Here is a 27,651-nt window from a genome sequence, read left to right as displayed (position 1 = left end):
TTACTCCTAGCTATGCTCAGGGGACCATATGAGATGCTGGAAATTGAACCAGGGTCGGCCGCATGCAAGGCACACGCCCTACCCACTGTGCTATTGCTTGAGCCACCCCCCTCTTTTTTTAACTGAATCACCTGAGATGCAGTTACCAAACTGTGTGATTGCATTTCAGTCATCGTGTTTTAACACCTGTCCCTTCACCAGTGTACATTTCCCACCATTGATGTCCCCAGTTTCCCTTCTGCCAACAATGTCCTCAGCCTGGCACTTTTCTTCTCTCTCTCTCTCTCTCTCTCTCTCTCTCTCTCTCTCTGCATTATCATTTGCAATACAGGTACTGAAAGCCTACTTTCACAACAGTGATCATTTCCAACTATTATTTTCATAGTGGTTCCTTTTCTATCCTACTGCCCTCTGGCAACCCCCTCCCCCCACCCACCATCACACACATTTGTAGCAAGCTTCCAACCATGGACCAGTCCTCCTAGCCCCTATTTCTACCGTCCCACACTATAGTTTTTATATTCCACAGATGAGTGCAATAATTCTGTCTGTTCTTGTCCTTCTGACTCATTTCACTCAGCATGCTACTTATTGGACTCCTCGTCAGGCTGTGGGGCAGATAAGAGCCCTCCCCACCCCAAGGGACCCAGCCCTGGCAGCCGACCTCCACTGCCCAACCACTGCCATGCTCCAGGCCGCTTTCTGGACACATTATAAGACACTTCCTTCCCATATATGCCTCTCGGAGAGCCCAGCAAGCTACCGAGAGTATCCCACCTGCACCGACAGAGCCTGGCAAACTCCCTGTGGCGTATTCTATATGCCAAATACAGTAATGACAACAGGTCTCATTCCCTTGACCCTGAAAGAGCCTCCAATTGTTGGGAAAAGACGAGTAAGACGAGGCTGCTAAAATCTCAGGGCTGGGAGGAATAGAGGAATAGAGATGTTACTGGCACCCGCTCGAGTAAATTGAAGATCAATGGGATGACAGTGATACAGTGATGCTACTTATGCCTCCATTTCTACATATGCGATGATTAATTATAGTGCTACGTGTTGGGAGAAAATGAGATATCTATGGAAATTGCTTTAAACCAGTGTTTGCTATGTAGTAGATAGTGCTTTGCTCTATTTTCTTTACTGGTATTCCTATGTACAGAGAAGTGCTCCTGCTGATTCAGGAGAGGAAATCTGTGGTTATCCTCCACCCCTGTGTTTTATAAGAAATAGGGGTCTCCTCAGCAGTGCTAAGAGTTTCCAGGAGGCCACTCCCAAGTGATACTTGCTGGGCAATACAGGCCTGATGTATTATTTGATGATCATAAGGGCTATACCTAGCAGTGTTTAGGGGATCAAGAAATGCTGTGCCAAGGCTCAGTTCCCTCAGTTCCTTTCCACTGGGTTATTCTACTTCTATTGACTGTATATATATTTTGTATACACTATTTGTATAGTATAAATACTCTGTATGTGTATATGTGTGTATATATGTATATGTGTGTATACAGCATTTCCCTGGCAAATTTGAGTTTACCATATTTTCCCTCTGAAATTCCTCACCTCATGAGACCTGCTGGGACCAAGTTTGGTTTGGTAAAGAAGAGAATCATTGCCAGAGGGTCAGAAGAGAGCTGTCTCTAGGTTTTTAACATCTTCATAAATTACTGCTGGCTTCCGGTCTTTGTAGATGTGTTCAGATTAGCAGGATCTCCACCAAGATTGATCTTTCTTTGTTTCTTTGTTTGTTTCTTTGTTTGTTCCTTCCTTTCTTTCTTTCTTTCTTTCTTTCTTTCTTTCTTTCCTTCCTTCCTTCCTTCCCTCCCTCCCTCCCTCCCTTCCGTCCTTCCTCCCTTCCTTCCTTCCTTCTGTGATTTGTGATACCGTGAGTCTCATGCACAGAATTCCAACACTACACTCACTCCCAGTGTACCCACCTTCCTCCCCCAAGGACTCTGTCTCTTCCTTTAAGACCTTCTCTCACAAACTAGTTGTATGGATCACTTTTCCTGTTGTGTTGCCTTTGTCCCCTTGCTTCTACCTTCATGTGTACCTGTAAGTCTTGCTTTGTAATTCCTTTCCAATTTATTTGCGAGGTTTTAGGGAATTCTCTGAGAATTCCCTAGACTTCATATCTTTAGTAGGTTCTAGAAGAGCATTTGATATTTATGAAATCAGTTAGGCCTTACATCTCAATGTTTTTTCTCTACTCTTTACAGGCCCAGTTGGTTTACACAATATTGGACAGACCTGCTGCCTTAACTCTGTGATTCAAGTGTTGGTTATGAACACAGGTTTCACCGAGATACTGAAGAGGTAAGACTTCAAACAGTAAAGTATTTTAATTATTTTATTCACAGTGAATTGTACTTTTATAAGTATTCCTTCAAAAGTTGATGAAGAAAATATTTCTGTGTAATTTTGACTAAGAAGTTAATAAAGCAATATAAACTATAAAAATAAAACAGGTAAATCCCACCCTGCAAGATTTATTTTTGTGGTGCTCAATATTAAAAGAAGGTTCCTTGAATATTTTTAATAAAATCAGAGGGCCAAAGAGCTATCTCAACAAGCTGAACACGATTTGCATGTAGGAGATTCAGGTTCAGTCCTTAGTACTGCACATCGCTGTGAGTGACACAAATACAGAGCCAGGAGTAGTTTTTTTTTTTTTATCATTTTTTTTAATTAGAGAAACACCATGAAGTACATTTATAGACTTATAAATTTTTGTGCTTGGGTTTCAGTTATACAATGATCAAGTACCCATCCCTCCACCAGTGCCCATCCTCCCCCACCACGGGTCCTAGCATCCCTCCCACCCCCCACCCCCACCCCCCCCCCCCCGTCCCACCCTGCCGCTGTGGCAGGGCATTCCCCCTTGTTCTCTCTCTCTTCTTTTGGGTACTGTGTTTTGCCAGAGAGGCATTGAGTGGCAATCATGTTTGGTGTGTAGACTACTTTTAGCATGTCTCTCCCACCCTGGGAGGGTCTTCACAACACCCTTTATTTGGTGCTCTCTTCTCTATCTGAGCTTCCTTTTCACCTAGCACATGTGGCTGGCCTTCAAGTCATGGAGCAAAATTCCTGGTACTAATCTGAGCCATCCCTGGGTGTTAGTCTCCCCTTTTGTTGCTTTATGTTCCCCAGATGAATGCAATCTTTCTGTGTCTATCCCGCTCTTTCTGACTCATTTTGCTTAACATGATACTTTCCATGTAGTACCACTTGTATGTAAATTTCATAACTTCATCTTTTCTAACAGCTACATAGTACTCCATTGTGTAAATGTACCAAAGTTTCTTTAACCAGTCATCTGTTCTCGGGCACTCAGGTTTTTTCCAGATTCTGGCTATTGTAAAGAGTGCTGCAATGAACAAACAATTGCAGATGTCACTTCGACTATACCTTTTTGCCTCTCTGGGATATATTCCCAGGAGTGCTATAGCTGGGTCAAATGGGAGATCAAATTCTAATTTTTTGAGAATCGTCCATACTGTTTTCCAAAAGGGTTGGACAAGCCTGCATTCCCACCAGCAGTGAAGGAGGGTCCCTTTCTCGCCACATCCGCGCTAGCACCTGTTGCTTTTGTTCTTGTGGATGTGGGCCAGTCTCTGTGGTGTGAAATGATATCTCATTGTTGTTTTGATCTGCATCTCTCTGATGATTAGTGATGTAGAGCATTTTCTCATGTGCCTTTTTGCCATTCAGATTTCTTCTTTGTGAAAGTTTCTGTTCATCTCCTCGCCCCATTTTTTGATGGGGTTGGGTGATTTCTTCTTGTGTAGTTTAACCAGTACCTTGTATATCCTTGATATCAACCCCTTGTCGGATGTGTATTTGGTGAATATTCTTTCACATTCTGTAGGCTGTCTTTGTATTTTGGTCACTGTTTCTTTTGAGGTGCAGAAGCTTCTTAGTTGAAGATAGTCCCATTTGTCTATCTCTGTTTTCACTTGCTCGGCCAGTGGTGTGACATCTTTGAAGATACCACTAACCTCAGTATCGTGGAGAGTTTTGCCAACTTTGTCTTCAATAAACATTATGGATTCCGGTCTGATGTTGAGGTCATAAATCCATTTCGATCTTACTTTTGTGCATGGCGTTAGGCAGAGATCTGAGCCCACTTTTTTGCATGTAGCCGTCCAGTTTTGCCAGCACAATTTATTAAAGAGGCTTTCCCTGCTCCATTTCACTTTTCTTGCCCCGTTATCGAAGATTAGATGATTATATGTTTGGGAGGAGATGTCAGTATATTCAACTCTGTTCCATTGGTCTGCAACTCTGCCTTTGTTCCAGTACCATGCTGTTTTGATTATTACTGCTTTGTAGTAGAGCTTGAAGTTAGGTAGGTTGATTCCTCCCATTTTCTTTTTCCCAAGAATTGCTTTAGCTATTCTTGGGGGCTTATTGTTCCATATAAATTTCAGGAGTGTTTGCTCCGTTTCCTTGAAGAATGTTGTGGGTATCCTTATAGGGATTGCATTGAATTTGTACAGTGCCTTGGGGAGTATTGCCATTTTGACAATGTTGATTCTCCCCATCCATGAACAGGGGATATTTTTCCATTTCCTCGTGTCCTCTTTTATTTCCCGAAGTAGCGTTTTGTAGTTTTCTTTGTACAGATCCTTTACTTCCTTAGTTAAGGTGATTCCTAGGTACTTGATTGTCTGGGGCACAATTGTGAATGGAATTGTAAAGCCATCTACCACAAACCTACAGCAAACATCATCCTCAATGAGGAAAAACTGAGAGCCTTCCCCCTAAGGTCAGGGATGAGACAAGGATGCCCACTCTCTCCACTGCTGTTCAATATAGTACTGGAAGTACTTGCAATAGCGATTAGGCAAGAAAAAGATATTAAGGGCATCCAGATAGGGAAAGAAGAAATTAAGCTCTCACTATTCGCCGATGACATGATACTATACTTAGAGAACCCTAAAACCTCTACCAAGAAACTCCTAGAAACAATAGGCTTGTATAGTAAAGTGGCAGGCTATAAAATCAATACCCAAAAATCCATGGCTTTCCTATATGCAAATAGTGAAAGAGAAGAAAGTGACATGAAGAAAACAATTCCATTCACAATTGTGCCCCAGGAGTAGTTTTTGAGAACTGCAGCCTCTAGCCCCCAAACCAAAAATAAAATCAATTAGAGCCAGAATACATAACTATGGATTAGGCCAGAAAGACTTGAGAACAGACAAGTATAGGAGGACAAATAAATCAATGAGTAGGTCTGTGGCTCTATTGATTAAGACTTTTTAAAAAAAATTTTACTTCCTGTGCTTTACAACACTGTCAACAATAGGGTTTTATGCATAAAACAGTCCAACACCACCACCATTCCAACAGTTACCCTCAGTTGAGCATCTGTTCCTTCTACTGTTGATCAGCCTCCCCCTCCCCCCAACCCTGTACACCCCTTTGCCCCCATACTTTTTTTTAAGTACCTTGATAGAGGCAGACTGGAGTGTGGGGGGAGGAAAGCTGGTGGGAAACTGGGGACATTGGTGAGGTAAAGTGGACAATGGTGAAGGGATTGGCATTGAAAATCTATTATTTTTCTTCCAATATGCACACACAAACATATTTTATCACACGTTTTTCTGTCGTGTGCTATTTTTCTCCTTCCATTGTCAAAAATGCCAAGATACACTTAAATTCCTCAGGTTACCCTTTGTCCCCGGGCTGGAATGATAGTACAGCGGGTAAGGCGTTTGTCTTGCATGCGGCCGACCCAGGTTTGATTCCTCTGCCCCTCTCGGAGAGCACAGCAAACTACTGAGAGTATCTTGCCTGCACGGCAAAGCCTGGCAAGCTCCCTGTGACGTATTCAATATGCCAAAAACAGTACAACAAGTCTCACAATTTGTTGTGAAACGTTACTGGTGCCCGCTTGAGCAAATCAATGAACAACAGGAGGACCCAATACCTCGGTCACTAATCACAATTTTTTCACTTTGGACTTCTTCAGATTGGAAATTTTGCTGCCTGGCTAATTTTCTATGGGACTAAAACCCACTTCGACTGCTTTTTATTTATTTATTTATTGATCATGGTCATGGTCATGGTCCTCCCGCTGTTCATTGATTTGCTCGAGCGGGCCCAGTAACGTCTCTATCATGAGACTTCTTGTTACTGTGTTTGGCATATTGAATATGTCACGGGTAGCTTGCCAGGCTCTGCCATGCAGGCGAGATACTCTCGGTAGCTTGCTGGGCTCTCCAAGAGGGGTGGAGGAATCGAACTCGGGTCGGCCATGTTGGCCGCTTGTAAGGCAAACACCCTACCGCTGTGCTATTGCTCCAGCCATTTATTTATTTATTTGCTTTGGGGCCACACTGAACTGAGCTCAGGGGACCCTATGGGGTGCTGGAGATTGAACCCCAGTTGGCCGGGGTTTCAAGGCAAGCAACTTAGCCACTGTCCTATTGCTCCAGCCCCACAATCTGATATTTTCAACACACTCTTTTTTTTTTTTACTTTTTTTCTTATTAGTGAAACACCATGAGGTACAGTTATAGACTTACAAATTTTTGTGCTTGGGTTTCAGTTATACAATGATCAAGTACCCATCCCTCCACCAGCGCCCATTCTCCACCACCACGGGTCCCAGCATCCCTCCCACCCCCCATCCCTCCCACCCCACCCTGCCTCTGTGGCAAGGCATTGCCTTTTGTTCTCTCTCTCTCCTTTTGGGTCCTGTGGTTTGCAAGAGAGGCATTGAGTGACAATCATGTTTGGTCTATAATCTTTGATAAGGGGGCAATAAAAGTGAAATGGAGCAGGGAAAGCCTCTTTAATAAATTGTTCTGGGAAAACTGGACAGCTACATGCAAAAAAGTGGGCTCAGATCTTTGCCTAATGCCATACACAAAAGTAAGATCAAAATGGATTTATGACCTCAACATCAGACCGGAATCCATAAAGTTCATTGAAGACAAAGTTGGCAAAACCCTCCATGATATTGAAATTAATTGTATCTTCAAAGATGTCATGCCACTGGCCAAGTAAGTGAAAACAGAGATAGACAAATGGGACTATCTTAAACTAAGAAGCTTCTGCACCTCAAAAGAAACAGTGACCAAAATACAAAGACAGTCTACAGAATGGGAAAGGATATTCGCCAAATATACATCTGACAAGGGGTTGATATCAAAGATATACAAGGTACTGGTTAAACTCCACAAGAAGAAAACACCCAACCCCATCAAAAAATGGGGCGAGGAAATGAACAGAAACTTTCACAAAGAAGAAATCTGAATGGCTAAAAGGCACATGAGAAAATGCTCTACATCACTAATCATCAGGGAGATGCAGATCAAAACAATGAGATATCATTTCACACCACAGAGACTAGCCCACATCCAAAAGAACAAAAGCAACTGATGCTGGCGCGGATGTGGCGAGAAAGGGACCCTCCTTCACTGCTGGTGGGAATGCCTACTGGTCCAACCCTTTTGGAAAACAGTATGGACAATTCTCAAAAAATTAGAATTTGATCTCCTATTTGACCCAGCAATACCACTCCTAGGAATATATCCCAGAGAGGCAAAAAAGTATAGTCGAAGTGACATCTGCACTTGTTTATTCATTGCAGCACTCTTTACAATAGCCAGGATCTGGAAAAAACCTGAGTGCCTGAGAACAGATGACTGGTTAAAGAAACTTTGGTACATTTACACAATGGAGTACTATGTAGCTGTTAGAAAAGATGAAGTCATGAAATTCACATACAAGTGGTACTACATGGAAAGTATCATGTTAAGCGAAATGAGTCAGAAAGAGCGTGATAGACACAAAAAGATTGTATTCATCTGGGGGAACATAAAGCAACAAAATGGGAGACTAACACCCAGGAGTGGCCGAGATTAGTACCAGGAATTTTGCTCCATGACTTGGAGGCCAGCCACTTCGACTGCTTTTAATATTAGTGTGATTATCAGGTAGAGTAAGGTAGCTTTGCTGCACCTGTCTGAAAAGGGTGATTTCTATAGCTGATTTGCTAACACAGTGGTTAGTTACCTTTTTAGAACATCTAAAGTATTTTTGAAACTTAAAATTCTGATAACTGGTCCTACCCAGTTATAATTTAAGTCTGCAAAATGACTTGGATGTGGAGTTCTTTTTAAATATATGGTACAACTGGGAATTGTAGTATAAGATTCATGGTTGTTCTTTTTGTCAGGATAACCGTGCCAAGGGAAGTGGAAGAGAAGAAGAGAAACTTCCCCTTTCAGCTTCTCTTGCTGATGGAGAAGATGCAGGATAGACGGCAGAGAGCAGTACGACCCGTGGAACTTGTCTACTGTCTTCAGAAGTACTATGTACCAAGTGAGATAACTCGTTCGGCTCTGGCACCTCCCCTTGTACTCTAAAGGAGTGGGATCTTAACAAGACTGAGAGGTGGGGTAAGAGGGAGAGAGCAGTATGGAAGGAGAGAAAAGAGAAAGAGAAGAGGAGAAAAAAGAGGAGGGATGGAGTAGGGAAGCAGAAGGGAAGGAGGCAGGCGTAAGAGAGAGATAAGAGAGGGTCTAATGGTCAGAAGGTGAAAAGAAGGAACTGGGTGGATGTGGACCCCTTGTATTGGTAGCGTTTGTGTAGATTTGAATATTTTAAAAGGCCATACATTTTCATGGGTGCAGAGTTACTATTATCTATGCACACATTACCTTCACATTTATTCTTTTATGCCTCTGATTAGAATAAATAGGCCAGAGCTTTTACAAAGTTTATTTAACTGCAAGGGAAAGCATTCTAGAAAACAGAATAAACTATTAGTAAGGTAAAACTGTGTTCTGACAGAAGAACATTCATAAAAGGAAATTTTTTAAAAAATAAAGGCCACATTCAGTGATGGTTGTGGGCCTCCAGGGCTATTCTGAGCAGTGCTAATGGGGCCAGGAGGTGCTGGAGATTGAACTCTGGTTCTGCTGGAAGGAATCTGCAATACAACTTGAGCCATCATTTGGCTACTAGAGAAGTTTTTAAAAACTCCATATTGAGATATGCTTTAATACAATAAAGTGACGCATTAAGAATAAAATTCACCTTAGTTCTTTAGTTTTGTTTTATTTCATTACAGTTAATTCTTAAAATGGTATGAGGTAGTTCAAGCCCAGTCTTTTTATTTTTAAATATCTGTATATGTTTAATTGAAATAACGTGTATTACAAGATTCCAACACCAATGCCCTCACTATTGTCCACTTTCCTTCACCAGTGTCTCCAGTTTCCCTCCTGAAAAAACAACGCCCCCCACAACATACCCCAGACTGCCTCTATGGAAGGCACTTTTGAAAACTCCTGATAGTATAAACCTTTTCATTTGCCTGTTAGACTATATGTTTTCCTTAAGGAAGTTTCTATTCAGTTCCTTTACCCATTTTTGGATATTTTTCATAACTGCAGCAGACTTTTACTTTAAAATTAATATTTTTTATTAAGTTGCTCACAATATTTGATTACATTTAATATTCAAACACTAATCCCACCATCATTATACCTTCCCACCACCATATTTCGAATGTTTTCAATCAGGACCCGAAACCCTGCCCCCAAAGCAGAACCATTATTGCTTGTTATGAATAATTTTCTAAAAATGATCCAAAAAAAGTTTCTTAGAGGAAAGTGTGTGAAGATTGTTATATTTCACCTAGGAGCCATTAAGTCCTTCCATAAGAGATTAGTAACATGTTGTTAAAGATTCAGCCTTGTATGCTTATATATATAGCATATATATATATCTATATATAGAGAGAGAGCGAGCGTTCTTTGATGGACTTGGGTAGTGTTGTGATTTTTCTTTGTATTGTTCTCTTTATCGTGCCTTGCTTGTTTAAGAGAGTGACTGTTAGTATCAAACAATTATAGCATAATATGGGCTGAAGCAATAGCATAGTGGGTAGGGCGTTTGCCTTGCATGTGGCCGACCAGGCCGACCCACGTTTGATTCCTCCACCCCTCTCGGAGAGCCTGGCAAGCTACCGAGAGTATCTTGCCCGCACAGCAAACCCTGCAAGCTACCTGTGACATATTCGATATGCCAAACACAGTAACAAGTCTCACAATGGAGACATTACTGGATCCCCTCAAGCCAATCAATGAACAACGGGAGGACAATGACAGTGACAGTGATATATATGTATAAATATATTTCCCCCTAAGACTGGTTGCCTTCTACTTAAAACCCTATCAAATGTGATGTACTACTCTTGGCATATTGGTAATGTAAAGTATGAGATGCCATGCGGCCGCACATTCCAGGAATAGATTCTCTCCTGGGTGAGGCTCATCTGAGCCGTGGGCCTGGCAGCAATTGAATTCTGGAGGTTTTGGGCTTCATTGGGGCAGGGAGGGGAACACACCGCCACCCTTCAGGCTGCCCCAGATGAAGCAGCCTGGTGCAGGGTCTGGAGGCATGTCTATGGTGTATCCTTTAAAATTAATATTTATATCAAATATACCAAGCTAATACTAGTAGCATTGTCCTCCCGTTGTTCATCAATTTGCTCAAGCGGGCACCAGTAATGTCTCCATTGTGAGACTTGTTGTTACGTTTTTGGCATATTGAAAACACCACGAGTAGCTTGCCAGGCTCTGTCATGCAGGTGGGATACTCTCGGTAGCTTTCTGGGCTCTCTGAAAGGGATGAAGGAATCGAACATGGGTCGGCTGCATCCAAGGAAAACGCCCTTCCCGCTGTGGTATCACTCCATCCTACTAAAGGGTAAAATTTAACCTAGAACTTGTATACCCAGCAGAACTATCTTTCAAGAATGGAAATAAATTTAAGGCATTTTGAGACAAATAAATATTGAGAAACTTTATTAACAAGATTTTATCTCTATATAAACACATTAATAATGTATTCCATTCTTTAACATTCAAGAAAAATTATATCAAAGGTGGAACACATATACAAAAGAAAACGAAGGGGAGTGAGGAGGAAATTATAATCTAAATAAAAAATACTTTACCAGTTAAAAATCCCATTTTTGAAGTTAAAAACACAGAACTAAAAATATAAAATAAGAACAGCTTAAATGTCAAGATAAAGAATGAGTGAAATCAAAGCATTCTAAGATCTATTAAATACTAATATTGATCTATTACATACTATTATCTAATAGTACTCTAAGTACTAGTCCATAAAAGAGTAAATAGTGACAATTTTTGGCTTTATTACATTACGTTTGAAAAGTAGAATATTGAGAGTGGCCTCTAAAAAACTTTTGACCAATAAGAAAAATATACAACAGAGACTAGGAAAATAGCTCAAAATTGCTGGAGCAGAGATTTACACACTTCTGTATATGTGTGAGGCTTGGGTTTGATTCCCAGTTCTGAGCACCATATGGTTCCATGAGTGCCCTGAAGTCCCCAACACTGGTCCTAAGCATAGGTGCAGTCTTCTGGTCAAGTATCACATGGCAGCGGTCCCTGAATCATGCCTTTGAAAATGTCTGTCGTGCTCCTAAATCTTTTATTTGGAAGTATATTTCAGAGTTTAAATGAGGACACTTAAGCCTGTCAGTATACCTTTATGAAGCACTAAAGCTGTATCATGCAAATTTTGTTGTGGTGTTTGTTTTATTTTATTCTGGTCGACTCCCCCTACACTGCTCAGGGATTCAAGCTAATAATTGTAATCAAATGTAAATTTTATGCTAAATATTAATTTATCAATAAATATTCTGCTATTGGTGAAATGTATTATTAAAACCAGAATGCAGTTGTGATAAAATTTACTGCTTATGTACCTCCAACTTCATTAAGTCTCACTACAAACTGAAATAAAAAACAACACATGGGACAAATAATAAAAAGGACAATTTTTTTTTCATTAGTGAAACACCATGACTACAACACAGTTGTAGACTTACACATTTTTGTGCTTGGGGTTCAGTTATACAATGATCAAGTACCCATCCCACCACCAGTGCCCATTCTCCACCCCCACCAATCCCAGTATCTCTCCCACCCCCTAATCCCTCCACCCCACCCTGCCTCTGTGGCAGGGCACTCCTGAAAAAGGATAAATTTAAGAATTATTTTCTTATTGCTTCCTGTATATTTAGATTTACCATTCACATCTGTACGTGAATGAGGAACTAAAATACATTACAATCTATAGTACTTTTTTTCCACTTAGGACTCTGTTTAAATTTATCCTTCTTTCTATTGGTGATCAAATCAAATTCTATGGTCTCAAGTCATTTCTAGGTTGATGGTGCTCAAAATTAGCTCAATTCTCAGAACTAATCTACTATGGGAAATGCTATTCTATTTGAATGTCTCAGAATCTCATCAATCTTATTTATTTATTTATTTTAAATGTAGGAGTTCTGCTATTTATTCGGCCATTGATTAAGATGACTGAGCTGGGCATGAACTCCACATTACTTTAAAAAAATTTTTTTAAATTGGATATCCATGTGATAGACCATTACAAATCTGTTCTTAATTGGATTTCAGTCATACAGTGATCCAGCACCCATCCCTCCACCAGTGTACACTTCCCACCAATGTCCCCCATTTCCCGATCACCATCACCCCACCCCCCCGTCCTCCCTCTATGGGAGACACTTTCCTTCTTGGTCTCTCTCTCCTTTTTCTTTTGTGCATTATGATTTGCAATACAGGTATTAGGAGGTCATCATGTTCGTTTGGGGCATTCAGTATTTTTATTGGGACAGTAAGGTTGGAGTGGGTTTTTAGTTGGGTGGCCTCTTTGGTGTGTGTATGTGACTGCCGAGGCTTCCAGAAGTACAGGAAGGTGGGGGAAAGTAGTTCATCCAGACCACAAGAAAGCCTGGAGATTTCAGTCACAAAATCAGCATACCCGAATTTTCAGTAGATTATATCTTGGTGCTTTTTGGGTCACACCCGGCGATGCTCAGGGGTTACTCCTGGATCATGCACTCAGGAATCACTCCTGGCAGTGCTCGGGGGACCATATGGGATGCTGGGAATCGAACCTGTGTTGGCCAGGGCTGGAGCGATAGCACAGCGCTAGGGCATTCGCCTTGCACTCAGCCAACATGGCCGACCCGAGTTCGATTCCTCCGCCCCTCTCGGAGAGCCTGGCAAGCTACCGAGAGTATCTCGCCCGCACGGCAGAGCCTGGCAAGCTCCCCGTGATGTATTCGATGTGCCAGACACAGTAACAACAAAGTCTCCAATGGAGATGTTACTGGGCCTGCTCGAGCAAATCGATGAACAATGGGAGGACCGTGACCGTGACCGTGACCGTGATATCTTGGTGAGGTTCATCCTGAGATGGTGGAGTCAGGCCGCAGGTATGGCGGCGATTTTGGATTGTGGAGGCAAGCAGCTGAAGGGCGCTCTGCGTGGGCGGATACCAGGCCAACTTGTCCCCATCCAATTTACCCTGGTCTGTTCAGCCATGTGCGGTTTCCAAGATTAACTGTGGCTTTCGATCTCTTTTGAGATTTATTTACGGATCTCTGAAATAAGGTCAATAAATAAGCTTGTATAGCTGGGTCGGAGATGGTCTGTGGGCGTGCCTCTCACATACCTAACTTTTGGCTGTTTAATTTCTTGGTAAACTTGGCCCCAAGTTGTTGGGGGTCTGGCCAAAAGCACAGCAGCAATTTGGGGGTATCAGGAAGCCTGAAGGCACCATCAGGCTGCTGATGCATTCTCTCTGCAGGTACAGGTTGACCTGTTGGTGGCACCATACCCTCACTGGAAATGTTTTTCTAATATCTCTTCTCTTTCAATATTTGTATGTGGGAAAGCCATGGACTTTTGAGTATTGGTTTTGTAACCTGACACTATACAAATATATTGTTTCTAGGTGCTTTTATATAGATTCTTTGGGACTTTCTAAATATAGTGTCATGTTATCTGCAACAATGAAAGCTTGAATTCTTCATTTCCTATCTGGATGTCCTTGATATCTTTTCCTTGACTAACTGCTATGTAAAGTACTTCCAGTACTATATTGAATAGCAGTGGCGAGAGTGGGCAACCTTGTCTTGTGCCTAATCTTAGAGATTAGAGTTTTCCCCATTGAGAATAATTCTTCTTATGGGCTTGTGGTAGCGTAGCCCAATGGTATCTGTTCGTTTTAGGAACATGTAGAGCCTCAAACTGATCATTTAGGGTCTTGACGAAGAAGTCTGACCATCTTATAGGTGGGCGTCCACGTGATCTTTAGATGTCCCGTGGAATCCAATCAGTAATGGCTCTAGTCCAGCGGTTGTCTGTAAACCTCATTACGTGTCCAGTCCATCTGATTTTTGATGTCTTGGCAAATGAGACAGCGTCCCTGATTCTTGAGCGTTGACGAAGATCAGAACTCCGGATTCTATCTCTCATTTGAGTGAATCGTGATATTCCAAGCATAGTTCTTTCGATTCCTCTTTGAGAGACCCGAATAGCGTTCTCATCCTGTTTTCGTAGGGTCCAGGTCTCTGAGGCATATGTTAATGCAGGAAGAATAGTGGAATCAAAGAGATGTGCTCGTAGCTGGAGGTTCTTTGTCCTTTTAGTTATTTCTTCAATGCTCTTGAAGGCATTCCAAGCTGCTCTCTTCCTCCTGCGTAACTCAGGTGCCAGGTCATTCATTATGTTGATTTCTCGACCTAGGTATATATAACTGTTGCATTCGGAGATGGTGGTTCCGTTGAGAGCGAATGGAGCATCAGGAACAAGGCTGTTTCTCATAAACATTGTCTTCGTAAGATTCAGCTGTAGTCCGACCTTTCCACATTCACGGTCAAAGTCGTTCAGCATTTGTGCCGCTTGGTTGATGTTTGGTGTTATTAGAACGATGTCATCAGCAAAGCGGAGGTGGTGTAGTTGCCGACCATCTATCTTCACTCCCATGTTTTCCCATTCCAGTCGTCGCATGATGTTCTCGAGTGTGGCACTGAAGAGTTTTGGTGAAATGGTATCACCCTGCCAAACCCCTCTCTTGATATGGATGATTACTTTTTTGTAGAATGGTGAGATCTCGGTAGTGAATTGGGCTACGCTAGCACGCAACCGGGATGAATGGAGACGTTACTGGCACCCGCTCGAATAAATCGATGAATAACGGGAATTAAGTGATTAAGTGATTAAGTGATGGGCTTGTGGTAGATGGTTTGACTAAATTGAGGAAGTTTCTTCAACTCCCATTTCGTTGAGAGCTTTTATCATGAACAAGTGCTGGATTTTGTCAAATGCTTTCTCTGCATCTGTTGACATGATCATATGTTTTTTTTATTAATATGATGTATATTCTTGATTGACTTGTGAATGTTAAACCATTCTTACATCCCTGGAATGAATCCTACTTGGTCATGGTATATGATCTTTTGGATAACTTGTAGGATTCTATTTGCAAGTATTTTGTTGAGAATCTTTGCATCTGTGTTCATCAGGGATATAGGTCTGTAATTCTCTTTTTTAGTGATACCTCTGTCTGATCTAGGTATCAGGATTATATTTACCTCTTAGAAACTGTTTGGAAGTGTTTTTGTTTCTTCCATTTTCTGGAAAAACTTGAAAAGGATTGGGAGTAGATCCTCTTTAAAGGTTTGAAAGAACTCACTAGTGAACCCATCTGCCCAGAGATAGTTAGACCAGTCAGTCATCGTTGTGATTTTCTGGCACCTTTTGTAAACCCTCACCAATAAATACGGAATGCAAGGAGCCCTTAAAATGACTCACTCAAAACTTCCTTACCTTAATTTAGTCATCCTATACTAAGTTCCTCCCCACTTGGGGAGCTCCTTTTTTTTTCCTCTTCTACTTTCCAAAAAACTTTCTACTTTCTAATATCTCTGAGTCTGAGCATCTTTATTACTCAATGTTTTCATTCTTGAAAATATTGGAGAATCTGGGAATTGAGAATGAAAACAGAGATCTGCCACTACTGCTTCTGCCTCACCTGCATTATTACACGCAACACAACATGGGTATTGGAGTTACAACATGATGTCATAATACAAGGTATTGGAAAAGGTGTTTAGACCAAATCTAAGAATTCCTTGTTACTGGGAAATCTAGCTGTTTTGCAAAATTGCAACTAAAATAATTTCTCAAACAGGTTCAAAACACATAGAATATAAAAACATTTTAGCTAATTTTAAAAATCACAACTTGTAAATAGCACATTACACTTTCAGTATTCTGTTTCTGTCTTTGTCATTTGTCATTCTGATTATAATGTCTTAGACTTTTTCTATTTAGGTCTATTTCCATTGGGATCCTTTGGACCTCTTGGAACTTTCTGTGTGATGTCCTCAGCTTGTGGAAATTCTTACCTGTGATTTTCTTACCTAGTGTTGTTTACTGAATTTTCCTTTCTGTTCTTCAGGGACTCCAATGATTCCAGTAAGGACTCCAATAGTTCCTCTTTAACTCACCCTGTAGTTCTCTGATATTGCTACCTGTTCACATGAAGCTACCCAGATTTTTCAGCATCAGTTTTTGATTCCTCGCTCCACTCCATGCACTTAGCCCCCTTTCCTCTGAAAACTTACCTCGGGGCTCTCAATTGTAATTTGGAGCAGTTGGCGGTTGGCAGGCCTAGCTGGGATCTATGCTGTCAAGTCGAAAAGTCAGAGTGGTGAGTTTTCTGAGGTCCTGGTGGAACCAAAAGGCTGGTGGCACAGGAAAGATGTCTTAGCTGCAAGAGGTAGTGAAAACCAAGACTTACAAAACTTAAGTTGGGTTTTCCGAGATCCAAGTCTTCTGGAAGTTGTCAGTTCAGGACCAAGGGGGATCATACTCTTTGGTGAAGAACACCTTCCTTGATATGGTTATTGCAGATGAAAAGTATATATTCTGTAAATACTTTATTAAGAATATAGACCTGACATAAGTGCCCATAAAGGGGGACTAAAGAATTGTATCAGGGAGATTTATCTCTTAAGGAGAGGGAAGAGGTGCATAAAAGGGGGAATTTCTTAGATCTCCAACCCGGCTGTTAGCAATCAGAGAGGAAAGGTGATGGTTCAGGGGTTTGAGGTGGTCTGTGGCAGTGGGGAGAATAGGTGCAGTCGTGTCTCCAAACTGAAACAAATACCACAAGGCCCCATAATGTGAAGAGGGGCTTATGGTCCCCAGGTTTGAGGAAGCGTCCTCTTTTCAGATCCCTGCCGTCCATTTGGATCACTGACAACTTTAGCACACTCCATTTCCCTGCGACTGGGCAGTTGTGCCAATGCCCTAGTCTTTGCAGTGGTCAGAGTCAGGACAACTTGGTACACAGCAATCTTCCTTAAAAGAATCTGAGGACATCAGACTTCTATCGTGGCTTCAAGGGTCACTGGTCACACATTCTCCCACCCTCACACCTTTCTTTTGTTAGATGTGGGACTTTTTGGGAGGACTTCACAAAATTAAGAAGTTCCACCCTCTAGACCCACTATTTCCACCCACAAAGTCTTTTGCGGGGGGAAATTCCATTCCCATGAACATTATGGTGTCACTAAAGTCATTCTTGGAGGATTTGCTGATCTATTGTTTCTGGTTGAGTTTTCAGTGTTACTGTTTTCACTCATTGAACATGGTGGGCTTTTATATGTCTTGCCTAGTAGATTTGTTGTGCTGATGTTGTGCTGAGGGTGAACCTTTGTAGTCCCCCACATCCTTTTGGACTTAGAAATTAGCCTGGGAATTTCTCTATCTTCCCTGCCCATCTTCACCCACTGATGGGAAGTAAAACGTGGGTAGTATGATATTTGATGAGGATCTGTCATGCGGTCTTGTGAGCAGAGCCTGTGACATAGCAGAGGTCAGGTGTAGAGTTGGAGATTAATGTTACCTGGAAGTGTGGGGCAGTAAGCAGAGGTTCAGGAGATGTGGAACTGTACCTCTTGAAATGGAAGTGAGGATTTGAGTTTATTTTAAACGGCTGTTACAGTATGGAGATATCTTCCTTCTATTTCTATTTTGTTGAGATTTTAAAACTTTTTTTAAAGTTTAAACAATTACCTTTATTTATCTAATTAGTATTTTATATTTTTATTGTCAAATCACCGTGAGATACATAGTTATAAAGTTGTTCATGATTGGGTTTCAGTCATACAATGTTCCAACACCGGTCCTTTCACCAGTGTACATTTTCCACCACCAATGTCCCCAGTTTCCCTCCACCACACCCATCCTCAATCCAATCTGCTTCTATGTCGGGCACTTCTCTCTCTCTCTCTCTCTCTCTCTCTCTCTCTCTCTCACTCTCTTGCTCTCTCTTTCTCTTTCTTTTTGGGCATTGTGGTTTACAGTACAGGTACTGAAAGGTTATCATGTCTAAATCTTTACCTACTTTCAGCATTCAGTTCTTGTTCAGAGTGATCATTTCCACCTATCATTATCACAGCAGTTCCTTCTCCCCCACCACTCGGGGCAAGCTTCCAACTGTGGGCCAGCCCTCCTGTCCCTTGTTTCTACTGTCCTTGGGTAATAGTCTCATTGGGTCAACTGGCATGTTGCAATGATCTGAACGCTGAGCAACATGCACCTGCCTGCGTCTCTGGGCAGCACCTGTTGGTTCACACTTTGCCAGTTGTCACTGTTGCCACCCCCCGCCACAATGAAGCAGTGAACCATTGGGGGGGGTCAGAGGAATGAGGCCCATTATTGTTACTGTTTTTGGCATATTGAATACGCCACAGGTAGCTTGCTAGGCTCTGCCATGCGGACGGGATACCCTCAGTAGCTTGCTGGGCCCTTCAAGAGAGATGGAGGCTGTTAGGACGACCTCTAATCTAATCATTCTCACAGGTGTAAGGAGACCACACCATCTACAAAATCACCTTTTTGGTATTTTTAAAAAATTTTTTATGTAGGAGTACTGCTATTTATTCAGCCACTGATTAGCTGATTGAATTGGGCATGAACTCCACCTTACTTTTTTTTCATAATTTTATTTTTTTTTATTGAATCACTGTAGGAAAAGTTACAAAGCTTTCAGGTTTAAGTCTCGGTCATACAATGATCAAACACCTTTCCCTTCACCAGTACTCATTTTTCACCACCAAAACCCCCAATATACCCCCCTCCCACCCCTCCCAATGCCCGTGAAGCAGATGGTTTCTACTTAACTCTTCTCTACATTGATTACAATCATTATTTCGACAAAAGATGCACCATTATTGTTTAGAATCCCCCCCCCACACACACACACACAGCAATCAGAATTGCTGAAAAGGCATTGTGAAATACTTTGTTTCCTATAGCTGGCATGAGAATCATATAATGTCATATAATGATTTTGGACTTCTGCAAAGAGCCAGATAATTACAAGATTGGTTTCTGTCCGTCTGGTGTTATGACTGTGCCGGAGAGCCACTCATAGGGGGCAACTCATGACCTCAGTAGGGCATGAAGGACTAGCGGGTACTACCCCCCTTCCCATGAGACTGCAGTTACCCCGTCACCGCTGGCTCATACCTGGCTTTCCTATAAGCTCTGAGGTGGTGTCCACCTTGCTGCTGGGGAGGGGTAAGGTGGAAGGGAGCAACACCCTTTCCCTCCTAGGGAGGCATGACACCATAGTCTAACACATGGTCCATTCACTTTTCTGCTGCAAGTTTCCTGGCTCTGGACTAAGTCCTTTTGCCTCTGGAGCCATGGCCATGCCGGAGAGCCACTCATGGGGGGCAACTCGTGACCTCAGTAGGGCGTGAAGGAGGAGCCGGTACCGCCCCCTTCCTTTGAGACTGCAGTTGCCTCACCACCACTGGCTCATACCTGGCTTTCCAATAAGCTCCAAGGCGGTGGCCACCTTGCTGCCGGGGTTGGGGGGGGACGGGAATGGTGGAAGGGAGCAACACCCTTTCCCTCCTGGGGAGGCATGGTGTCGTAGTTTAGCACAAGGTCCATTCACTTTTCTGCCACAAGTTGCCGAGCTCTGGATTAAGTCTTTTTGCCTCTGGAGCCATGGCCATGCCGGATAGCCACTCATGAGGGGGCAACTTGTGACCTCGGTAGGGCATGAAGGACAAGCTGGTACCGCCCCCCTTCCCATGAGACTGCAGTTGCCCCATCACTGCTGGCTCATACCTGGCTTTCCAATAAGCTCTGAGCCACCTTGTATACAGTCCAGATGCATTTCTGCCAAAAGCTGCTGGGTTTTGAGATTTGTTTCTGAGTCTCTGGGATCATTGCCGTTAAGCAGCTTGATCAGGAGCCAGAGAGGCAGTTCGTGGGAGGCAACTCGGGGTCTCCTTGGGATGGGGAGGAAAGGGCCGGCTCCACCCCCATCCTGTGAGACCCCATGTGTCTCATCACTGCAGGTCCAAACCTGACTATCCAGTGGCCTCTGGAGGATGACGGCCACTGGGCCACTAAGGGAACAGGCCAAGGCACGAAACCTATTCCCACCTGGGATGGCCCAGCGCCAGTAACCTACTACAGGGACCGGACGCATTTCTGCCAAAAGTCATTGAGTTCCGAGATTTGTTTCTGAGTTTCTGGGATCATGGCCATTAAGCAGTTCGATCAGGAACCAGAGAGTTCATGCTCCAATTATTCAGCTGAGCTGGAGGTGGTTTTTGAGTGTGTCTCTCACATACCTAACTTTTGGCCGTTTATTTTCTTGGTAAACATTGCCCCAAGTTTTTGGGGTCTGGCCAAAGGCACAGCAGCAATTTTGGGGTATCTGGAAGTCTGAAGATGCCAACAGGCTGCTGATGCACTCACCTCACAGGTACAGATTGACCTGCTGGTGGCACCATACCCCCTACCTTTTTGGTATTTTAATGCCAGATAGGACCAAGAAGATTGCCTGAAGAATTCCACATCAGGACCCACGGCCTACAATGGAACAAACAGGGTGAGAGACTGAGGTCATCACGTCGACCAAGACCATTCACAGTAACTCACAGTTACAGAAGGCCAAATCTAAACGTTGGACATGGTAGTCTCCCGGTGGACAGTTCCACAACGAAATTGACCACATCATATTCAATCGATGGTTTTGCCTGACCGATGTTGCTTTTGTCCCAAAATTCCAAATGAGATCAGACAACCATCTCCTTCTTGTGAAATTCTACTTTCACAGAGAGGGGAAAAAGGGCTTCAAAGTTTAAGAGAACTCTCAGAACACTATACCCATCACCAAAGAGCCTTCCTGCTATCCAAGGACCCCTAACTACCCTCCTATTTAAGCTCAGCTTTGTAGACAAAATCTTCAGTTATAATAATTTTGACCACTTGTTGTTCTCTTACTATGTTTTTAAATATTTAGGAGAGATACCTTTTTTAATTGTGTAGGTATTGACACCTATACACATCTCTAGTGAATAGAGATAATTTTCTGGGATTCTAAAATGTCGTAATTGATAACTTGGTCAAATAAAAATCCCTTTTCAAGTAAAAAAGGGGGGGCAACGGGGTTAAAAAAATCCTTTTTCAAAAACTATATTTTTTTACTGGCATATAAATTAAAAAATTAGTAGATAGCTCTGGGCTAAAGAAGATTTAAAGAAGGTCTTTGATTCTATTGAGATGGAAGTGGTCATCGAAGCTAAACAGGGCATTTTAACTCAATACATCAGCATCCTCCGTGAGCTGTATTATGGATTCACTACCATGATCTTACCATTCTACAAAGAAGTGATCATCCATGTCAAGAAAGGGGTTTGGCAGGGTGATACCATTTCACCGAAACTCTTCAGTGTCACCCTCGAGAACGTCATGCGACGAATGGAATGGGAAAGAATGGGAGTGAACATAGACGGTCGGCAACTGCACCACTTCTGCTTTGCTGATGACATTGTTCTAATAACACCAAACATTAACCAAGCAGTGCAAATGCTGGCCAACTTCGACCGTGAGTGTGGAAAGGTCGGACTACAGCTGAATCTCACGAAGACAATGTTTATGAGAAACGGTCACGTTCCTGACGTTCCATTCACTCTCAATGAAACAAACATCTCTGAATGCAAGTTATGTGTACCCAGGCCGAGAAGTCAACATGAAAAATGACCTGGCACCTGAGTTGTGCAGGAGGAAGAGAGCAGCTTGGAATGCCTTCAAGAGCATTGAAGAAATAACTAAGAAGACGAAGAACCTCCAGCTCTGGGCACATTTCTTCTATTTCACTGTTCTTCCTGCATTAACATATGTCTCAGAGACCTGAGCCTTATGCAAACAGGATGACAACGCTATTCAGGTCTCCCAAAGAGGAATCAAAAAAGCTATGATTTGAGTATCACGTTTCAATCAAATGAGAGAAAGAATTCAGAGTTCTGACCTCTGTCGATGGCCAAGAATCAGGGATGCTGTCTCATTTGGCAAGGCGTAGAAAATCAGATGGGCTGGACATGTAATGAGATTTGGAGATGGCCACTGGACTAGAGCCGTTACTGACTGGATTCCACAAGTTGTCAAAAGACGGTGTGGCTGCTCACCTACGAGATGGTCAGACTTCTTCGTCAAGACCCTGAATGATCTGTTTGAGGCTCTTCGTGTTCCTGGAGTGAGCAGATGCCATTGGGCTACACTAGCATGCAACAGGGACAAAAGGAGATGTTACTGGCGCCCACTTGAGCAAATCGATGAGTAACGGGATGTCAAATGATCAAGTGATCTGTGCTAAAAATTTAAGATTTACATTAAATTGATAAATCTTACAACATTTCAACTTTAATAAATAAATTAAGGAAGTCAGCCATGTCAAGAGAGGCTAACAAACATCCAAGAAATCAAAAAGATCCAAACTGGGCCGTCTTTAAAGCATACAGCCGAAGAGAAGGGCCACATGGAGGGCAGGCTCCACAGCTCCCGGAGAAAAAAAAAGTTCCAAAAAGAGCCGAGATCATCGGGAAGTCCCAGATGGGGTAGGTGCCGCATCCCGCCTCCCCCAGATGGAACCCCGGTGACCAGAAGCCTCTACAAGCACAGCTCGAGTATGCGGGCACTAGGACTTTTCCTCCAAACCACGCAGCTGCACGACATCTCTCTATATACAAAGTGATCAATGGGAAGTACACCACCCAACGTTTCTCCCTGAAAATCAGAGTTAAGTTTGGAGCACGGCCACAGCCCCAGAAACACAAGGACTTAATGCAGAACCCAACAGCTTGGAGCAGAAAAGCGAAAAGACTATGCGTTAATCCAGGCCATCATGTCTGCCCGGAGGGGAAAGGGTGTTGCCCCATTCGCCCTCTCTTCTCTGGAAAGAAAGATGGCGGCCGCATGGGAGCCTTGTGGACAGCAGGTATGAGCCAGGGGTGTGGGGGCAACTAAAACCTCATGGGAAGGGGGGCGTTCCGGTCCGTTCTTCACGCCCTACCGAGGTCACCAGTTGCCCCCCACGAGCGGCTCTCCAGCATGGCCACAGCCCCAGAAGCACAAGGACTTAATGCAGAACCCAGCAGCTTGGAGCAGAAAAGTGAACGGACTATGCGTTAATCCAGGCCATCAAGTCTGCTGGAGGGGAAAGGGTGTTGCCCCATTTGCCCTCTCCTCTCTGGAAAGAAAGATGGCGGCCACATGGGAGACTTGTGGACAGCAGGTATGAGCCGGGGGTGTGGGGGCGACTAAAACCTCATGGGAAGGGGGGCGTTTCGGTCCGCCCTTCACGCCCTACCGAGGTCACCAGTTGCCCCCCACGAGCGGCTCTCTGGCACGGCCACGACTCCAGAGCACAGAAACCAATTTCTTAATTATCTGACTTTCAGTAGAAATACTTCCAGGGTTAATAAGTAAAATAGCAGAAATCCAAAACCAATATTTTATTCTTGAACCCAGCTGTAGAAAGCAAATCACTTCACAATGCTTTTTCAGCATGTCTGATTTGGGGGGGGGGGTAAACTCTAAATAATAGTGGTGAATCTTTTATTGAAACAATGAATCTAATCAAAGCAGATAGAGTGTTAACTAGAATTCATCTGCCTCACAGGGACTGGGAGGGGTGGGGGGTAGGGTTTTATTGGGGTTCTTCATGGTAAAAAATAAGTATTGGTAAAGGGAAATGTGTTTGATATTTACGTGACTGAGACCTAAACCTGAAAGCTTTGTAACTTTTCCCACAGTGATTCAATAAATAAATAAAAAAAAAGATCCAAACTGGAAAAGAAATCAATCAATCACTATTTGCAGATAACATGGTATTATACATAGAAAACCCTAAAGATTCCACTAAAAACTATTTGAAACAATAAACTAAATACAGAAAAGTGAAAGGATATATAATCAATACACAAAAATCAATACATAATACATTTATATATACATATGATTAAGTGGAAAAGGCATTTTAAAAATTGTATTCAGGGTTGGTATTCAAGGTAAAGGGATATACATGATAACCTTTTAGTACCTGTATTTCAAACTATAATGCCCAAAAGGAGAGAGAGAGAGAGAGAGAGAAAGAGAGAGAGAGAGAGAGAGAGAGAGACTCTTTTACAGAGGCAGGCTGGAGGTGGGTGGGAACAAAACTGGGGACATTGGTGGTGGGAAATGTACACTGGTGAAGGGACAGTTGTTGAAACAGTGTATGACTGAAACTCAATTATAAACAACTTTGTAACTGTTTATTTCATGGCGATTCAATAAAAAATAAAAGAAAGGAGTTATTTAAAAATTTCAAATATCGGGGCCAGAGTGATAGTACAGCAGGGAGGATGTTTGTCTGGCATGAGATTAGGCAAACGCCCATAAAGTCCCTCATATGGTCCCCCAAGCACCACCAAGAGTAATTCCTTAGTGCAGAGCCAGGAGGAACCCCTGAGCATCACCGGATGTGAACTCCCCTCCCCCCCAAAAAAGCAAAAAAAAATTCAAGTACTTGCAAATCAACTTTTAAAATGGAAAGATGTATACTTTGAAAACTTTTAAGTTATTTGTGAAAGAATCTGTGAAACAAATAGAAGAGCACAACAGGAAATGGAAAAATATTCTGTGTTTATGCATTGGAAGAATTGATATTGTCAAAATCATCATCCGACTTAAATTATTATACAGACATGATGTATAATTAAGAGTACCAATTCACGTTTCAGCTTCAAAGCCATCTTCCTCCTAAGACTTATTACTGCATTCTTAGGGTTTTTTGTTTTCCATTTTTTTCTATCACGCTATCTTCAAGTTTATTGATTCTTTGCTTGAACATCACTTTCAGATTGTTGAGCATTGTCCTGATTGCTCTCCTGAAGTCTTCTTCAGGCAGATTTCAGAGGTCTGATGTCACTGGTGATCCTCCTGGGTTTTTTTTTTTTGTCTTTTGTGTTCTTTTTCTTTCCCATTGCGTTAGATGTTATATTCACCGTTTATGAGGTTACATTGGAGCAGTGTTGTTTAATGTTGCTGCTTAAGTACAGGTCATATTCTTTGGTTTGAAGCTTGGAATAGTGAGGTGTGCTTAGATTCCATATTATGATAGTGTTGTTGGTGTAGAGTAGGTCTGAGCTTCACTGTGGGACACTGGGGTCAGGACAGATGGATAGAAATGAATTTCCTTATGTTGGTACCTGGCAAGTGTACCCAGGAGAGTTTTTCCTCTACGACCTCTGAAAAGTTAGCCTGAGTCTGACTTTTAAGAAGACACAGGGGGATTGGGATCAGAACAGATGAACTTGAAGACTATTTTGATATATAATTACATTTTCTCTTATTTTCCATTTGTGTGGCATAATTTTCCCACTCCTTCACTTTTAGTATTTCCTTAAAGTTGAAGTGAGTCTTCTGTAAACAGCATATTGTTGAATATTTTAAATATTTTAATTTTTACATTGGTGTGGGGGACACAACGGAAGTGCAGAAGGAGAGTATATGCTGCTAACTTTGTAAATAAAAGTCCATGATGTGTGGTCCATGACTTGAATCTTTCTTTAGTTTGTAGTTGGGTATTTTATAAGGATCTATTTAATTAATATGTGTGTTAAGGTCCGGTGTCCATAAGACCACATAAAGCAATGGGCTTCGCAGTATAAGATTTATTTAGCACAAGTCAAACTAGTATGGAGTTTCGAAAGCCCAGCAGTCAGGGCCATGCCCTCTAGTGGGAGAGGAACCCTTCCCCTTCTTTCCAGGGTTTTTTTGTACTCTAAAAATGCAAGGTGCTTTCCTGACCATCTTGTGCCACTTCCTGGTGACTTTTTTTTTAAGGCTAGGTGGTTATCTCTACTGACTTCAAGTAGGTTTTGCTTTTTCAGCTGATCCCCATAAGTGGGTGTTATCTGGTTCAACTGATGGTTACTGGCAAAAACTGCGCTTTTCCAAAATGGCTATGCTGATGCCAAACAAGACTAACTATTGTAAGAGGGGACTAGGTATTTGCAATGTGTATTTTGTTTGGATAATTCAGTCTTTTAAATTTTTTACAATTGTTGAGAAATAAGGATTTCTTATCTTATTTTAAGATCTGAGGTGGCAGCCGCCATGCTGCGGGGCGGGGGTGGGGGCAGGGAAGGCTGAAGAGACAGACACCCCTTCCTTCCCCGGGTGGGGGGGGGCATGGCACTGTAGTTTAACACATAGTCCATTCACATTTCTGCCGCAAGCTGCTGGGCTCTGGATTAGGTCCATGTGCCTCTGGTGCCATGGCCGTGCTGGAGAGCTGCTTGTGGGGGACAACTCGTGGCCTAGGTAGTGTGTGAAGGACCTGCCGGTTCCATCCCCATCCCATGAGGCTGCAGTTGCCCTGTCACCGCTGGCTCATACCTGGCTGTCCAACAAACTCTGAGGTGGCGACCACCGTGCTGCTGGGGGAGGGGGGTTGAGGGGGGAGGGGAGGCAGAAGAGACAGACACCCTTTCCCTCCCGGGATGGGGGCATGTCTCCATAGTTTAATGCATAATCCATTCACATTTCTGCCACAAGCTGCTGGACTCTGGGTTAGGTCCATGTGCCTCTGGTGAAAAATAGCATTGTCACTGTCACTGTCCTCCCGTTGTTCATCGATTTGCTCGAGAGGGCCCAGTAACATCTCCATTGGAGACTTTGTTGTTACTGTGTTTGGCATATCGAATACATCACGGGTAGCTTGCCAGGCTCTGCCGTGCAGGCAAGATATCTTGGTAGCTTGCTGGGCTCTCCGAGAGGGGCAGAGGAATCGAACTCGGGTCGACCATGTTGGCTGCGTGCAAGGCAAACAGCCTACCGCTGTGCTATCGCTCCAGCCCGAAAAATAGCATAGTTCTTTAAAATTTATTTGTATCATCATATTTAATTATAACACAATAATTTTATCATCTCAGTACTTGTTAAACACATATAGAATCCACTGTGGAGTCCCTGTCTCCTAGCCAGCATCATCTAATACTGAAATGGTCGTTCCCCTCTTGTAGACAATTTTAAGGAAAATCTGGTTTATATAGAGAGAAATTGAAACTTTTAGGGTCATGAAATCAATGAAGAAAACATTTAAAGTCACAAAGACATGAATCACTGTAGGAGTCCAAATTATAGTACTGAGTTTGCATGGACAAGGAGAGAATCATTATGACTAGATATTTTATCTAGCTGGATAACATGAAGATTAACAAAGATCAAGAGGTTGACAAGTGAGATAACAATAACTTGTATTATGTCATAGGACTAAATTTAAGTTTTAAAAGAAGGTATAAGTATAAAGATTCTCATCCAGTTATTGAGAACCTAATTTGTAATGGAAGCATTCTGGAAAGTGAGGAAGGCTATAAGAGGACTATAGGCTCATGTGTGTAGCTAAGGAATCGGG

The 27,651-nt window shown here is 42.6% G+C and overlaps 1 protein-coding gene across 2 annotated transcripts in view; it reads left to right on the top strand.

Moving 5' to 3' along the window:
* The window catches only part of USP18 (ubiquitin specific peptidase 18), a 55,877-nt gene that overhangs the window by 16,651 nt on the left and 11,575 nt on the right, over positions 1-27,651 (top strand). For both annotated transcript variants that reach the window (XR_008793296.1, XM_056120157.1), the window contains exons 3-4: positions 2,220-2,316; positions 8,192-8,337. Coding sequence is in view for 1 of the 2 variants with exons in the window: in XM_056120157.1 (XP_055976132.1) it covers positions 2,220-2,316; positions 8,192-8,337 (243 nt within the window). In the remaining variant the exon portion in view is untranslated. The remainder of the gene's footprint in view (positions 1-2,219; positions 2,317-8,191; positions 8,338-27,651) is intronic.

This window comes from Sorex fumeus, unplaced genomic scaffold, assembly GCF_029834395.1.
Source record: "Sorex fumeus unplaced genomic scaffold, SorFum_2.1 ptg000042l, whole genome shotgun sequence".
In the NCBI taxonomy this organism is placed as follows: domain Eukaryota; kingdom Metazoa; phylum Chordata; class Mammalia; order Eulipotyphla; family Soricidae; genus Sorex; species Sorex fumeus.
This window is presented reverse-complemented; position numbering and strand designations above follow the sequence as displayed.